The sequence below is a fragment of the Antechinus flavipes genome, chromosome 5, assembly GCF_016432865.1.
Source record: "Antechinus flavipes isolate AdamAnt ecotype Samford, QLD, Australia chromosome 5, AdamAnt_v2, whole genome shotgun sequence".
Taxonomy (NCBI): Eukaryota; Metazoa; Chordata; class Mammalia; order Dasyuromorphia; family Dasyuridae; genus Antechinus; species Antechinus flavipes.
The window spans coordinates 32,246,786-32,263,026 of NC_067402.1; the positions used below are offsets into that span (position 1 = coordinate 32,246,786).

At 35.3% G+C, this 16,241-nt stretch overlaps 1 protein-coding gene across 1 annotated transcript in view; it reads right to left on the reverse strand.

Moving 5' to 3' along the window:
* The window catches only part of KCNH8 (potassium voltage-gated channel subfamily H member 8), a 291,316-nt gene that overhangs the window by 79,070 nt on the left and 196,005 nt on the right, over positions 1–16,241 (reverse strand). Inside the window, exons 9-10 of the mRNA XM_051962339.1 lie at positions 10,189–10,388; positions 8,756–9,005 (exon numbers count right to left, since the gene is read on the reverse strand). Coding sequence (XP_051818299.1) covers positions 8,756–9,005; positions 10,189–10,388 — 450 coding nt within the window. The remainder of the gene's footprint in view (positions 1–8,755; positions 9,006–10,188; positions 10,389–16,241) is intronic.

Below are 16,241 nucleotides of genomic sequence, written 5' to 3' on the forward strand. Positions count from 1 at the left end.
AGGCAGATGCAATCTGTCTCAAGATGTGTTGATTTGTATAATTTCTTTTTCTTATTAGAAGAGAGGCTTCTTTCTATAGGGAATGGGGTGGAATTGAGAAATGACAGCAGTGTAAAATAAATCAATCAAACATGAAAAAGTCAAGTACTCATCAAATGGGAAGAGTGTTCTGAACAAGGAGAAACTGTTGTGCTTCCTAGATTGCACTTTTCTTAGTTCTGAAACATGGAATTAATCAATCAATTATACTTCTATGTTCCAGGCACTAAAAAATAGTGATTCAAAAAATACAAAGCATTTGTAAAATCTGTGTACAAATATAAAATGAAAACAATTGTCAGTGAGAAAAGCAAATGTGTAGAAATTTCTAAAAGCAATGAAAACCAGAATGTGGGTGGTGTGGAGAACTCAGGGACAGAATCATGTGGCAAATTTATTAAAGCTTTCCAGACAAGGCAGAGAATACATTTAACAAATAGAAAATCTAGTAAATTGTTGGGTACAAAGAAGGGCATTTCTGTGGAAGCTTACAAATTTGCATTATATTGTATTCTCTTGTAATAACCTTTTGGTATTTCATTAGGATACTTTTCTAGTTAATCAAATTTAATGGTGCACAATGTCAAAAAACCATGCTCTTTATTACAAAAGGACAAGAAAATATGAGCAAATTGTAAAGTTTTCAGTTTCAATTTTTATTTATATTTTTAGGAAGGTTGTATAATAAAATTAAAAAGTCATGTTGTATTTTGTTTAAAAGTTGTTTTTCAAATGTGATGTAAATGAAAGGAATTTGTCTCAATAAAAGCTAGGTTTTGTTACTATTCCTTGAAATATAAAAATAATCTTTGCTACTTAATAGAAATATGGAGTTAGCAGAGCCTTTGCTTCAAAGATTATAGAACTAAACTTAGGAGAGGTAATTAGGCAGAAGAAAATCTCCCAATATTAAAAAAAAAGATAATTAAAAGGATTTATTCTCCTGAAATGTAAACAAATGGCAAGGCCACAATAGCTATCTCCTCTCTTTTGTCATGGTGGGGAGATATGGGCTGCGAATTTGCAAATTAGAAAGAGATCAATGGATGGACTTTCCATTGAGAAACTGTAAGCATGGAGTTAAAGAGAGAGTTTGAGGACTAGAAACAATGATAATCACCAGATTCTGACATTAAGCCATAGTGAAATTCTAAAAGGCTTAGCTGAACTTGGGGAATATTCAAGAAAGGTTTTGGAATACACACACATGCACTCACACACACATTAAAAAACCCTACATTTCGCATATGTCTGTGTTTTCTATGTCTACCTAGGGGAAAATAGTCTTGGAGTTAGGAAACTTAAAGGTTGGTGAGAAACTTCATATTAGTCGCCAGTATTTTTTAACCCTTGCCCTAATTTTATATTTTAAAACTACAGCAATTAATAAGTATGAACTATTTAAAAATTCTATTTTTAATAAAACATAATTTAGTAGAAAATCATGCTATGATTTTTGACTTAATTATCCCTATGAGAAGCTTGCCTATTTATTACTTAACAACATCACTTGGATATCATCATCTACTTGACAGCTTTTTACAAAAATTATTAATTGGATGCTCAGAGAAGGTGACCAGCTTTGTAAATGTAAAAGTATATTTGATGGTAACCCAGTGATGATGATGATGATAATAGCTAACATTTAGATAGAACTTACTCTGTGCAAGACATGATGTTTCGAGCTTTACAAATATATCATTTGATTTATTTATGATTGGTATCAAATGTCTTTAACATAAAGTACATAATTTCTGATCATATCAATGATTAAATACAAGCAAAATCAAACTACTGATATATTACTAAAAGACAGGATGGTTAGTGACAGAAGAATACCTTTGGTTTCAAGAAAACCGAGAAATTTATGAAACTTTACCAGTAGAAGGCTTCCAGAACAGAATATTCCTCAAAACAATGAAATCACAGGTCTAGGTAAAAATGTATTTTACTATATTTTTAAATGTACTATTAAAAGAAGCACATAAATTTCTTTGCAAAATTTTTACTCCATTTGTTCTGACAATAACTTAAAAGATCACCTTTGATAAAATGTTCTTCCTATTTCATTGATGGACAAAATACTTCTTAGAAAATTAGGAAGTTGATTATTCTACAGCCAATTTTCACAAATTGACCTATGGACTTGCTGTGAAAATTATAAATCAAAAGATCATATTACCCCCGTGATGAAGTTTCCTTAATGACTGCCACAAGTACTCATTATTCCTAGAATGCTAGAATACACATGCTTTGCTGCTTTCTTTACCCAATCTTAATTCTCTAATGAGTGGTTAGGACAGTTTGACTCATATTTGTATAAAATAGAGGAGAATTATATCATAACCAGGCTTTTTACTATATGCATTTTGATATAGTTTGAGTCAAATCATATAGCTGTAATGAATGAAGCTTAAAATGTCATTTAATCCAAACTAGAAATGCAGTCATTCTTTCTATGAAATTTTTAACAAGAATCCTGCAGGAAAATGATACTTATACACATAATGATATGGGAAAACTTTCCCTAAAATTAAGCCAAAATCTGCCTCTTGTAAACTTTTAATTATTTACCCTATACAGAGCATAAATTGGCTTCCTTTTCCAGATCAGCTTTCTTTAGAAACTTGAAATAGATATGCTTTTTTTAGTGCAGCAATGTATAATTTCTCAAAAAAAAAAAAAAAAGCCTTGATAAGTTAGAAACACTAACTTTTTGGTAGAAGGGATGAACCAGTTCCAAGGAGGTTGTTACTATACTATACTGTATACTGTATATACTATACTTACTCTATAAAGAGAGGATTGCTTACTTTGGATACTGTAGAGGCTGAAACTCCAAAAAGGTATGCTTGAATCAGACTTAAGACTTAAGGCTAATTACCTATTCAATGTGAGATAATTGCTCTATTAGCATATATTTGGATAATGGCTCTCCTCATCTTTGGTGCTTGCTGAATGTTTGGTGTTAAGATAATCATAAGCAAGAATTGGAGGGGGGCAGTGCAGAGAGAGGTCAGAGGCATTTGGCGGCAGGACAAGGAGGAAGGAGAAAGGCTGGAGACTCTGGACTCCAGAATCCAGGAATCGCTTGCCTGCCTCCTTCACTTATCCCCCTTAAGACCAAGGACTTTAATTTATCCTGACTCTGGCTGACCCCGAGGCCCTCCAGGGAGCTAGTCTGTACTTTACAGGATACATTCCCATTTGTCAAGTAAGATTACTTTTAAGACCTTCTACATGTAGCACGATCAGTATTCTGAATGTGACAATTCTATTTATGAAATTAAGGTTACATTGTCTTTTTAGACGTCATATTTAATGTCAACCCATATTTAGCTTAAAAACTATGACTGACACAAACTGAACTATTAATCCAAGTCTCTGCCATTTTGTATTTGTATAAATACTGTTAATGTTGTTTAAAGACTGGATCATCCTATCTTACTTAGGCTAGAAAGAGAGAGATTATTTATTCATGGAACCATTCAACAATGAACTTCTGAGCTTGAGACCTTTTAGCTTTAGCTTCCATAGTACCTGGAATTACAGAATGTTTCATCATATCTGTCCATAATTCATTTTAACTAAATGAATTAAAGGCATTATATTTGTCCCTGCTAATTGTCAAATCACTGATGACTTCTGGCATGAAGTCCTAGTTTACCTGGTTGTAAATTTAGTCTTTTCCAATCATCTCAAAATAACTAGAAATGTAGCAAATAAATAGACTAAGAATATGTAAGAGAGAGAAAAAGAAAGAAATTCCTTCAAGGAAATTCTCACTGAAAACTATCAGATAATTTGAAGAAGTGAATAAGCCTAAAGAAAAGTTGCTAATACATCGAACAAATACTGCAAGACATATTTCCAAGGGAAATCTCCAGCAAATGTAATATTTTTAATCAGCATAAATAGAATTCTTCACTAAAAGAGAAGAGAGTGGTTAAATAACAAAAGAGTGATTGGAAATCCTAATAAAATAATGGAATGAGGAGAAAAAAGTGAAATTAGAGCTTACAAAGAAAGGCATGGAAGAGAATCAAAGGCTTAAAATATAACTTGAGAAAATTTAGCAAATCAGTGGATTCTTTGGGAAAAAACCCAGAGTACAAGGAAGCCCAAGATTCAGTGATATAAGAAGAATTTAATGAAGCAAAATCAAAAGAGCAAAACTGTAAGGATGTATCTGTATACTAAAAAAAAAAGTTACCAGAAAAGTGTATCAAAGAAATACATTTTCTCTTAGAAAAACACAGTGAACAAAAAGTCTGAAATAGCATCTTAGGAAATCATAAAAGAAAACATTTTGGAGCAAGAGGCTAAAGTACAGTTAAACAAAAGTTATAGAATGCTACCAGAGAGGAACTGTGGATTTAATTCACTATTAAGTGTGGTTACCAATGCCCAGAATCCTTTTGTCAATGAGAGGATTTTGTAAAAGCCAGCCATAGAAAGAATGTGTTTCAAATGAATTCAGTGAGAATTAGTTAGGATTATTATGACTAGAAAAGAGCTAGACAAAAGTATGTATAAAGTTAAATTAAATTTCTTATGTCAAAGAATAATTTATCTTGCAAAATTGAACTTAACTATATGGGAAAAATGACTTTCACAGATTTGGTATCTATGAAGCATTCCCTAAAAAATTCAAGCTTTTGAAATGAGACTATATCATACATAATAGCTCAATAAAGATAAATTTGTTTATCTTGAAAAGAACATAAGATCATAGATTAGAGTTAGAAGCAAGGTTAGAGACTATATAGTATAATCGTTTTATTTTAAGTGAAAATCCTACCTTGTCAAAGGGTTATTGAAGAAACAAAGATATAAATTCTGAGTTTAGGTTTTAAAAATCAGTATTCCAGAGGCAGCTAGATAGTGAAACACCTACCACTAGATAGAGCACCAGCCCTGAAATCAGGTGGACCTGAGTTCAAATCTGGCCTCAGACACTTAACACTTCCTAGCTGTGTGGCCCTGGGCAAGTCACTTAACCCCAATTGCCACAGGGGGAAAAAACTAGTATTCCTTCCTCATACCCTTCAGTGAAGGAAAGACATCCTTATAACACAGAAGACAGAGTAGGGAGAAGGTAATCCTTATGAATGAATAAATAGCAACAACAGAAAACTATTAGGCCCTTATTATGTTTTAAGCACCATGCTAAATGCTTAAGATATAAATATAAAAGTGAAACTAACTCCCACCTTTAAGGAGTTTTTATTAAAAAGGGAAAAATTACACATACTGAGGAGTAGTGGCTAAAAAGGCTTATTTTGTAGTTAAAAGTTATAAGGATGTTGGATAACCAGAAGAATAAATTGACACATCTTTCCAGTAGCAGAGACAGTATTGATATAATTATGGCTCCAAAACTGGAAAGTAGGAAGGGAATCGTGTGAGGAATGTATACATGTAGCCAGAAGGCAGTTGGCAAGAAAACAGCATAAGAAAAGGAAGTATGACTGAAACAAGTCTAAAAGAAATAGTCCATGTGAGGTATACACCAATGAAGGCAGTAACCCAAATGAATTCAAGCATTGAAATCAGAGTAATATCCTCTAGGACTAAGTCCACTAAGATGGCATCAGAGTCTATTATTAAAAAAATAAATTTAATTTGATTGAATCTAAAGAGAAATGGTTAGTGTTCTAATTCTTCCTCTCTACCAGATTTTCTAGAAGTATCTCCTTTTGAGGAAAATGATGAAACTATATTTAAACTTCAAATCAAAATGGTATTATTGCAATAAAGATGTAGATCAATAAAAGGAAAGAACGAAAAGGGAGGTCCCTTTGCCCTCCTCATTAACCCATTTTGGTGACGTGTCTATTTGCCTCCATCTGCCAATTGAGACCTAAAATGATGACTAAGGATTAGAAAGAAATGGACTAGTAATAGAGACACAATGAGAGGTTAGTGTTACTTCTATCTTCTAATACTGGTGTGATAAAGAGGGTTCATTTCATCATGATTTAATTCTTACAAATGACCTATTATAAAATTGAGAAATTGAAGCGTTAGCAATTTTTTTCCAAAGGTCCTTGGGAGCCTCAGAATCATTAATCTGAGATTTGCAAGCGTATTTTCAAATTTCTTGTTTTACAATATTTTATGTTTATCCTTTATATTTATCCTCTTATCTTTAATCAAAACATTTTTTTCTTTCCTCCCCACACTCATCAACAAGCAATGAAGATACAAATATCTGATTGATTATAATAAACTCTTGAAACGTATTAGAGACTAGTTTCTTTCTCATTTAAGCATTTACAGATTGTAGCATTAGTGTTTAGCAAAAGAGAAGATGTCTTAGAAGAGATGACCTTTGAGGTTGTCAAACTGGAATTAATTGTGTGCAAAATTACCTGTAGATCTCTTGATATTTCTGATAAAGCCCAAGGAGGTGTGTGTGTGAGAAAGAGAAGAGAAAGAGAGAGAGAGAGAGAAGAGAGAGAGAGAGAGAGAGAGAGAGAGAGAGAGAGAGAGAGAGAGAGAGAGAGAGAGAAAGAGAGAGAAAGAGAGAGAATGAAAGAGAGGAAGGGAGGGAAGGAGAGGTAGAGAGAGAGGGGGTGAGAGGGGAAGAAAGAGAGGAAGTGAGTTTAGGGGGAATGGGGTATTGAACCTGTGAATTCATAGGAGCTATTGGTTGGTAAACTCTTTCTTCCAGATTGATATGTTTCATAATTTATAATCTTAAAGATTATAAGTGCTGAAGGCATTTAAAAACTAAAGGGCTTACCACGATTGAATGAGTGTGTGTCAGAAGTAGGGCTTGAACCCAATCTTTTAAGTAGTCAGAATACATTAAATTTCTCACATATTATTTCTTAATTCTCATTAGGGGCTTCTCACCCTACAAAAATTAAAGGAAAAGAAAGCACAGCAGATAGATGAATAGCACAGTGTTGATTCTCATGGCTATTTTTTTCTATACAATTAGTCTGAATTGAAAAATTGAGAACGCATGTATATGTATGTGACTTAAAGAGAAACATCATCCAAGACACATACTACCAGGCAGTAGGGACAGTTTGGATATTGAACTGGTAGCCGGCACATTGCAATCTCTCTGGAAGATTTGAGGGAAAATGTTGAGGAGATTCACAAAGAATTAGGAAGAAAAGGCAGTTGGCTGTACAATGCCCATAATAATGAGATTATGAATCCAATTAGGTATTCAATGATTTCTTTTTACTCCTTTTAGAACCTGAATATATATGTTCTTACACAAAATACATATTTACACATGTTTATGTGTATATATTCTTTGTGTATATGTATTACATGTATCTATACATATGAAAAAATAAATTTTTTCATATATTTTTTCCTAAAAGTCTTATACATGTGTGTTTATGGAGAAATAAGTATGCATTCATACATAAATCTATGTTTGTATATACATATATGTACACATACCTGTAGGTGTATATATGAAATAACGTTTTGAAAGTAATCCTTGAATTCTGGATCCTTGAAATTGAGTGAAAGCAATAAGATACAGGTTGCTTGTCTTTGCAAGGACAACTCAGAAAATTCTAGGGTTCACTAGAATCCACATGGTCTTCTCTGAGCTTGGGAATGGAAATTAAAGTCAGGAGTCCTAAATTCCAATTCTGTCTTACTGAGTGTGGTCCTGAATCAGTCCCTTTGCCTCTTTTAATCTCAATTTTCTCATTTGAAAAACAGGGCTAATAATAACATCTTCTTCAGAGTGTTGTTGTGAAGATCAAATGAGATTCAGGCTCTATAGACCTCCCAGTACCATAAACAAATGAACTAATTTGACTTACAAACTTACTTACAAACTGACTTATAAACACAACGTGATCCCTGACTCAGCACTCTTATTAACACCCTGCATCCAATCTGTTGTCGAGTCTTACAGTTTCTATCCTCACAGATCTCTCACATCCATCAATTCCTTTCCACTCACATTGCTCTCACCTTCTTTTAGACCTTCTTCACCTTGCATCTAGACTACTTGACAGTCTTACTATTGTTCCTCCCTCAACTCTAGCCTCTTTCCACCATTCTGACTGATCAGCTATGAAAATGTTTTTCCTAAAGTTTAGGGGTACCCATGATACTCCCATGCAATAAACACCTTAATACCTTCAGGAAAAAAATCCCAAATCCTCTGCTTCCCTCTGAAGATCTTCATTACTTAGTCCCTTGTCACCTTTCTCTTTCTTAAATTTTATTCCTCTCCGGGCATTTTTATAATCCAGCTCTGACAGCCCTGCTTGTTGTTTCTAGACTGGGACACTCGTGTTCTCATCTTTTTGCCTTTGCAATGGCTATTTCCCTTGCTACCTCCTAGACTTTTCAGCTTCCTTCAACATTCAACTCAATACCCACATTTGGGAGGAGGTTTTTTCCAGTCCCCTCCAAATGTCAGTATCTTTCCCTCTGAGAATATATTCTCTCTACTCTGCAAAAATCTTGTATGTATCTGATTATTTGTATACTGCTTCGTGTTTGAGAATGGGAGTTCCCCAAGGGCAGGGATTATATTTTTGCCTTTCTTTACATCCCTTGAGCTTCATACAGAGCCTGGTTCATAAAACTATATAACACCCAATAACTGCATATAAGAAATGATGTTTGAAGAATTGAATTTCCTTGTGTTTGATACAGATATTTACTCTTTGGGGCCCGCGCCATGCCCGAGGACACAATTTCTTCTCTTTCTCCACAGACATACCTAGTATGGCCAGCACCATGCTGTCTTTGAGTACTTCCATAGAACCCGAGCACACAAAGTAGATGGCCTGCAGGGCATCCCCCTGCCGCAGGAGATACTCCCCAGGAGCACAGAAGGAGGTTTTGATGTGTAGAGACAGCGACCTGAGGCAACCTCGACTTGCACACTCAAAGAGGGACAGCTGCAGGATCTCCTTGTTCAAGTGCATGGTGATATCTGAGCGCAGCTCATCAGGAAAATCCTTTAAAAGCTGTAGAAACAAGACACATAGGAGGAGACCAAGCTGCTGGGATGGCAGCTTGGTGGGTACTGTCACTTATTACTTATGTGTTTATGGGTAAATTAGAACCAATATAAACCTCATTTTGCTTAGGCTACATAACTATATATATGCATCTATAAAATATTATAAATATATTATATATACATACATTATTATAGCTAAGTTATCCTCACAAAATTATTATATGGCTTGAATGAATGTTCCATGAATGTAATTTATTATTATTATTTCTCCTTTCACTTACAAATAACTGAAAAAAGAGCTAATGATATGTTGCTAAGACAGATTGAAGGGAGTAGACAAGATTCCAGGACCCCGACATCTGATTTTCATTATAGAATGAAAATGGAATATGTCTTTATTCTCCACCTTGAACTCTGACCCCTGAATACCTCATCCAGGTATCCTCTCATATATCCAAAAGAACATTCATCATTGTCTAGTCTTTGGAAGGTGCCTGAATGATTGGAAACAGCTAGGTGGTGAAATGGAGAGAGGATTGCAGCTGGAGTCAGAAATACAGAAATTCAAATCTCGCCTCATATACTTACTAGTTCTATTGCCCTGGACAAGCCATTTAACCTCTCCCAGACTCAGTTTCCTCATCTGTACAATAGGATTCATAAGCGGCACCTAACTTTTATCACTATTGTGATAAAAGATAACACACATAAAGTCCTTTGCTAACCTTTAAACATACTCTGAATGTTAGCTAATATTGGAGTGTTATGAGTTGACCTATGGGGCACTTCTGGAAGAACTGACCTTTGCAGCTGCCCAGGAGGAATTTGCTGTCTTCAGAATGTTATAACAATTGGTCAACTGGGTTAATTCAAACAATTGAGTAGTGAAAACTATAACTCCAACTGGCTATTGAATGGGATTGTTTGGTCAATTTAGGCCAATGGCCAAGTCAGGTACAGGGCTTTGATACAATCTAAATAAAAACCGATGGCAGTGTAAGGAGATAAAATGGGATTTATCTGCTTCTGAAGAGTTCTAAAAATAAATACTGCCTTTATATTTGTGCCCTTTTCCTTATGTATTGTTGTGGGAATTGATCTTTATCTGTAATGCCCTCCATTTTGGAAAACAAACAGGAAATATGGCTTGTGTCTAAAAGGGTAAATGGATGGAGGGTGCTTGTTACCTCATTGGAATCAATCCCATTATTGACCGACCAAGTTGTTTGGAAATATTCCAGCATCCTCTGCTTTAACTGCTGTGGCAGGTGATGGACACGGATGAAGTCCTTCAAATCCTTTGTCCTTGTGTGGTAGAGAGACCATCTGGAGTACATTCGCTGTATGATTGCAGTTACATTCCCAAAGACCAAAGCATGCATCAAGGCTGGGGGGAAACAGAAGTACATATAGCAAGATGGGTCTCCATTAGTCTTACTAAGCTGTTGTCTTTGGGTGCTGTGTTGTGGGAGTCTATTAAGAACCGACTACTCTATAGTTTCATAAAGAAGCAGCATAGTATCTTGTGGTCTTGACTGCAGCATTAATATAACTGTGGATAAGTTATAGCCATTCATCCTCAGTTTCCTCATCTGTGACAGGGGACTGATAAAATGACTTTTACTGTTTATTTTATAGGATTATGAGCTGTGTAAATGAGCTGCTATTTTATCCTCACTGACCCTTTTCTCAAATATGATCTAGGATGAATGAGTCTCACATGAACCAGCTAAGTAGTCCAATGAATAGATCACTGAGTGAATTCTGGATTCAGATAGCTACTTCCTTTGTGATCCTGGCAAGTCATTTAGCCACATTCTACCTCAATTTCCCCATCTGCAAAATGGAAATATTTACTGTATATACCTCACAGGACTATTATGAGAAGAAAGTAATACTACCTGCAAAAATTTTCACAACCTTTTAAGTACTTTATGAAAACTAGTTATTTATTATTACACTAAATCCTTCTTACTACGAACAAAGTTATAAAGAATGTCTGGGTAGAAATGAACTGTGGAAATGAACATGATCTCAGATGAATAAATCATATATTAAATCCCAATAATCTATTATGAACAACATTATGACAAAGATACAGGTACGAAGCATATAGATACCTATTGAAACAAAATGCAGAAAATAGAGAATACTATTGTTTAATAGCCTTTTATTATATAAATGACAATGAGGCTTTGTAGATTTATAGTTTTATGGAAATAGAATAGGAAAGAACCTCTGAAATGACCTAATACAAATCCCTTTTTATATAAAGTGACTTGCCCAAGATCCCTTCAGAGATAGAATCTGAACTCAGGATTTCTGATTCACTAGTCAGTGCTCTCCAAGGTACTACAGTGCTTCCCGGCTTCTTGATCAAATCAATAAATAAGCAATAAAGTACTTATGAGGTATCAAGGCATGGTGCTAAGAATTTGAAATCTTCAGGGTGATCATAGACATTCTTTTGTTCAATTTCAATCATACTCTACCAAAGCTACCACAATGTTAAGGAATACATCAAGGGGAAAAAAAATCACCAATTTCAATATTTTAAAATTCATTGGCGATTATTCAAATCTGCATCCCTAAAAATGAAACAAGTCAATGATTTTTTTAAAGTTCCTACATTGCATAGTTAAAAGCTCAACCCATTCTTTTTCAAGTTTGTGTGGTCTTTGTGTGAGATTCTGGCTTCATCTGTGTGAAAATTCTTAATCCAAAATGTTGTCTAATTACTGAAGAACTTCATTTGTCAGTGAAGTAATAGACGATTCTGCTACAAGTCAATGAAATTAAATCCCAGTTATCAGATCCCTTAATATCCTCATAAGCTAAATGTTTGGAAGCTCTGCCATCTTTAAAAATATGTAATAGCCCTTTCATGGAGATTAAATTGGCTACTGAGAACAATCAGATTCCATTATTTTAACTTTGCTTTCCTTAATTATGTAGATGATTTTAACTCTGCTTGCTTAATTATAATGTGCATAAAACACTTAAAAGTAAGAGAGGTAATATGTTCAGATCATTTAGCATCATAATTGTACATTATCAATAAAATGAATTACTGGATTCATTGTAGCATTCATGAACGGTGTTGGGAAAGGACTATTCTTTATTTGAATCACCATAATTTCAATGTCTCATTTCCAACACAAGGAAAGACTTAGACTTTAGCTGGTAATTTTTTTTAATGTACTGTCTTCCAAAATTTCTTCTTCTTCTTCTTCTTCTTCTTTTTTTAAGGCTACTGTGTTCTCTCAGTCTCAGTTTGTAAGTTTTAAACCAGGAAAAAAATAGAATGTAACTGTCATCCTTAGTCATCCAAACTACATTTCCAAGTTTGTTTTGGGAATGTCTAAATTCTCATCAGTTAGGAAGTACTCTCTCTTTCCCCCCAATTTATTCCCAAAGGGCCTTTCTCACATGCTTAAAAATGGTACCCTAAAATATATACTTTGACTTTCAGATAAATTTTCAATCTATTATGTTATATAACTTATGATCAGATGATAACTTCTCAATTACTTGAGGAAAAAATAAAACAGATCACAAAGACAGTAAGGCAGTTCTGCTTATTTCATAGGATCATAGCTTTGCAGATGAAAAGGACTTCAGAGGCAATCTTTTCTCTTTAATTTTATAGATAGCCTACCAAAATAAAATGACTTGTCCAAGACCATATAAGTAGCACCAAGCAAATCTGAAATTCCAACCCACTGCTATTTTCACTGACCATAAAAGGTTTCTTTCAAAAGCTAATTGAATAGAGTGCTAGACTTGGAGGAAAAAAAAGAATTGTTTTCAAATCTTACCTCTCATATATACTAAGTAGTTGAACTTAATCCCTCCTCATATTTAAACAAATGGGATATTAATGCCTGCACTGCCTTCCCTATAGGGTTACTTTGAGGTTCAAATTAAATAACAGAATCAAATATTTAGGGTAAAAAGAGCTTTTTGAGGTGATCTAGTCAGAGGTCCTTAAATTGGGGTCCATGAACTTTTAAAAAAAGTTCTATTTCAGTATAATTGGTTTATTCTGTGATCCTATATATTTTACTTTATACAGTTAAATATGTTTCTGTGAAGGAATCTATGATTTTTAGTGTATTAGCAAAGTGGCCCATGATACAGAAAAAGTTGAAAACTCCTGATTTAATCTAATTTGCTTATATCTCAGAAAGGAGAAATGAGGCTTAGGGAAATTAAGAGACTTTTGGTATATTACGTAGACAGTAAGTATCTGAGTTGGAATTCAAACCCAGATTCCAAATCCAGTACTACTCTTATCATGCTACATTATACTACTTACTCAAGGAGAGAACTTCACAACCTTTTGGAAGTTGACAACATTTTCCTCAGAGTCCATTTGGACTTTGTGACTCCATTTGGGTTTTGGAGGGGCAGAGGTACTGAAGTGGTTGGCCACATCCTTCTCCAGCTCATTTTACAGATAAGGAAACTGAGGCAAATAGGGTTAAGTGACCTACATAGGATCATACGGCTAGGAAGTGTCTGAGGTGACTCCAGGCATAGCACTTTGTCAGTTATTATATATTATTTTATCATTATCATAATTATTATTGATATTATCTTACCATGTCATTCTCTTGTGAGGAAAAATTATTCCTGTTTTTTTATTTTCAGGATATTCAGGTCCTTGCTGTTTGTATTTTGGAGCTGTAGTATACTTTCAGTCTTCACTTTTAATAGCTGAAAGCCACAAAACCATGCTTGCCGCCTTCCTCCTGGTGTAGCTATGTTGAGCCAAGGAGAAAAAATGGGCCACAAAAGGAGGGAAGCCTTTTTTTTTTTTTTTAAAGTTGTGCCAACTGGGTACATCCGCTTAGGGAAAATAAATTGTAGGAATGTTCTACCTAGTTGTTAAGTGGTTTAATTTATGTGCAACTTTTTGTGACGACCCCCCCCTCCCATTCAGGGTTTTTTTTTTTTGTCAAATTTACTGGAGTAATTTGCCATTTCCTTCTCTAGGTCATTTTACAGATAAGAAAACTGAGGCACACAGGACTAAGTGGCTCCTACAGCTAGTACATATTTCAGACTAGATTTGAACTCAAGTCTTCCTGATTCCAGGCTCAATGCTCTATCTGGCACGTAGGTGCCATCCTAACTAGTTAACAAGTATTTTTAAAATATTCACTATGCATCAGGCACAGTACAAGCAGAATAGGATAGAAAGATAATAATGAAACTGTTCATAGATATACAGGCCTCTCCATGCCTCTATTCCAGTTTTTTCTAGCTTTATAAAAACCTATTAGAGCTTGTGGTCTAATAGCATCAACTTAAGAGCACAGAGGCCTCTCTACCCCATATTAAAGCAATATAGTAGGACTTTGTGACATGACACAGAGATAATAATAAAACAGCATATATACTAAGTCTGAGAGTTGAAAAACAAAATAGCTTGTGAAGAGGAAAAAAGGCATTGATATATGACTATGGAAGGTTTCATGGAAGAAGTATTTTAAAAGATGAATTAAATAGAGGAAAAGAGTGTATTATAAATAAAGGAACTATAAGCATAAGCAAAGCACAAAGATAAGAGGCATGCTTATTTAGTGGACACAGTATACTAGTTTGTGTTTAGCATAAGGATACCAAAATTAACTAAGATTGAAAAAAAGTAATATAATTCCAGACTATAGAAAGCCTTCAATGCTAGCCAAAGGAATTTAAACTTTAGTTAGAAAACAATAGGGAATCACTGAAGAGTTTTGAAGTATAACATTATACCTAAGAAAAATAGGTTTTAATATACTATGAATGATGTATTGGGATAGATGAAAATAAAACTAATATTAAATTCAAAAGAAAAATAATGAAACTGTTCCTGTGCTCAGGCTGTTTTATTCTGTGGATGGAGACACTACACACACACACACACACACACACACACACACACACACACCCAAAAAAAATAAATACGGAGTAAACACAAAATAAATAATCAGGGCAAAGAGCATCAACAGTTGGAGGGAGTAAGGGGGGGGTCATGAAAGATTTCATGTTGAAGATGATGTTTGAAATGAACCTTGAAGGAAACCAAGAATATTCATTCTACCTTTTTTAATACTTTTCTGAGGGCATACAACTATATGGAGAGATAAGAACACAGAGAGATATAGATAGGTAGGTAGGTAGGTAGATAGATGTATAGCTAAATAGACAGATGATTAGAAAGGTGAGAGAGGGACTTCCGGTTAAGATGGCGGAGAGGAGGCTCACAGTTGCATAAGCTCCGCGCTTTCTCTCACTATCCACTTCATTACAAGCCTCTGAATCAATGCTTGACTGAAAAAAACCCACAAATAGTTACCAAGAGAAGCCATCCTTGAGATCCGCCAAGAAAGGTCTGTCTTTACTGGAGGGCTGGGGCGGTTTTAGATCGGGCGCAGGCGGCGGGCAGCGGCAGTGAGAGCACGGGAGCAGACTGGAGAGGGGGTGGGGAGTGATCGCAGCTGTCTCTGCGGGGAGAGCTTCGCTACAGGTTTGGAACCTGCAGCAAGTCAACAGCCCAGCAGAGAAGCTAAAAACACCGGGGCTGAAGAATACAACCGCAAACAGCTGGAGTCTCTCAGGACCTGGCCGCCCCCCCCCTTCCCCCCCCCCAGTGACTCAGCACGCTTTGGGATCTCAGAGCGCAGGCGCAGCACAGTCCTGCTAGTGCCTCACTGCTGCCCCCTGCAGTCTGTAGAGGAAGCTCGATAACACACCCAGCCCCCCCCCCCAAAGAAAGACTCCAGTTTTTTCTGTTTTTCTTTGGTAGTTTGTCTCTGATTAATAGACAGAATGAGCAAGAAGCTGAAGAGGACTTTAACCCTAGACAGCTTCTACACAGATAGAGAGCAGACTCTAAATCCTGAGGAGACTAAAAACAGGCAGTCCCCAGGTGATTCCCCAAAGGAGGAGATCGTCTGTTCCTCAGCACAGATGAACCTCATAGAAGTGATTAAAAAGGCTCTCACAAGGGAGCTAGAAGAAAAATGGGGAAAGCAGAGTGAGGCTTGGCAAAAGGAGAAGGAGGCTTGGGAAAAGGAGAGGGAGGCTTGGCAAAAGAGCCTGGAGAAGTCAGTTAAAGAGAGAGTGGATAAAGAAGTAAAATCCTTGAAAAATAGGATTAGTGAACTGGAAAACAAAATTGGCGAAATGGAAAAAAATTCCACAGAACAAAAGAACTCAATTGGACAATTAGAGAAAGATTTTAAAAAAG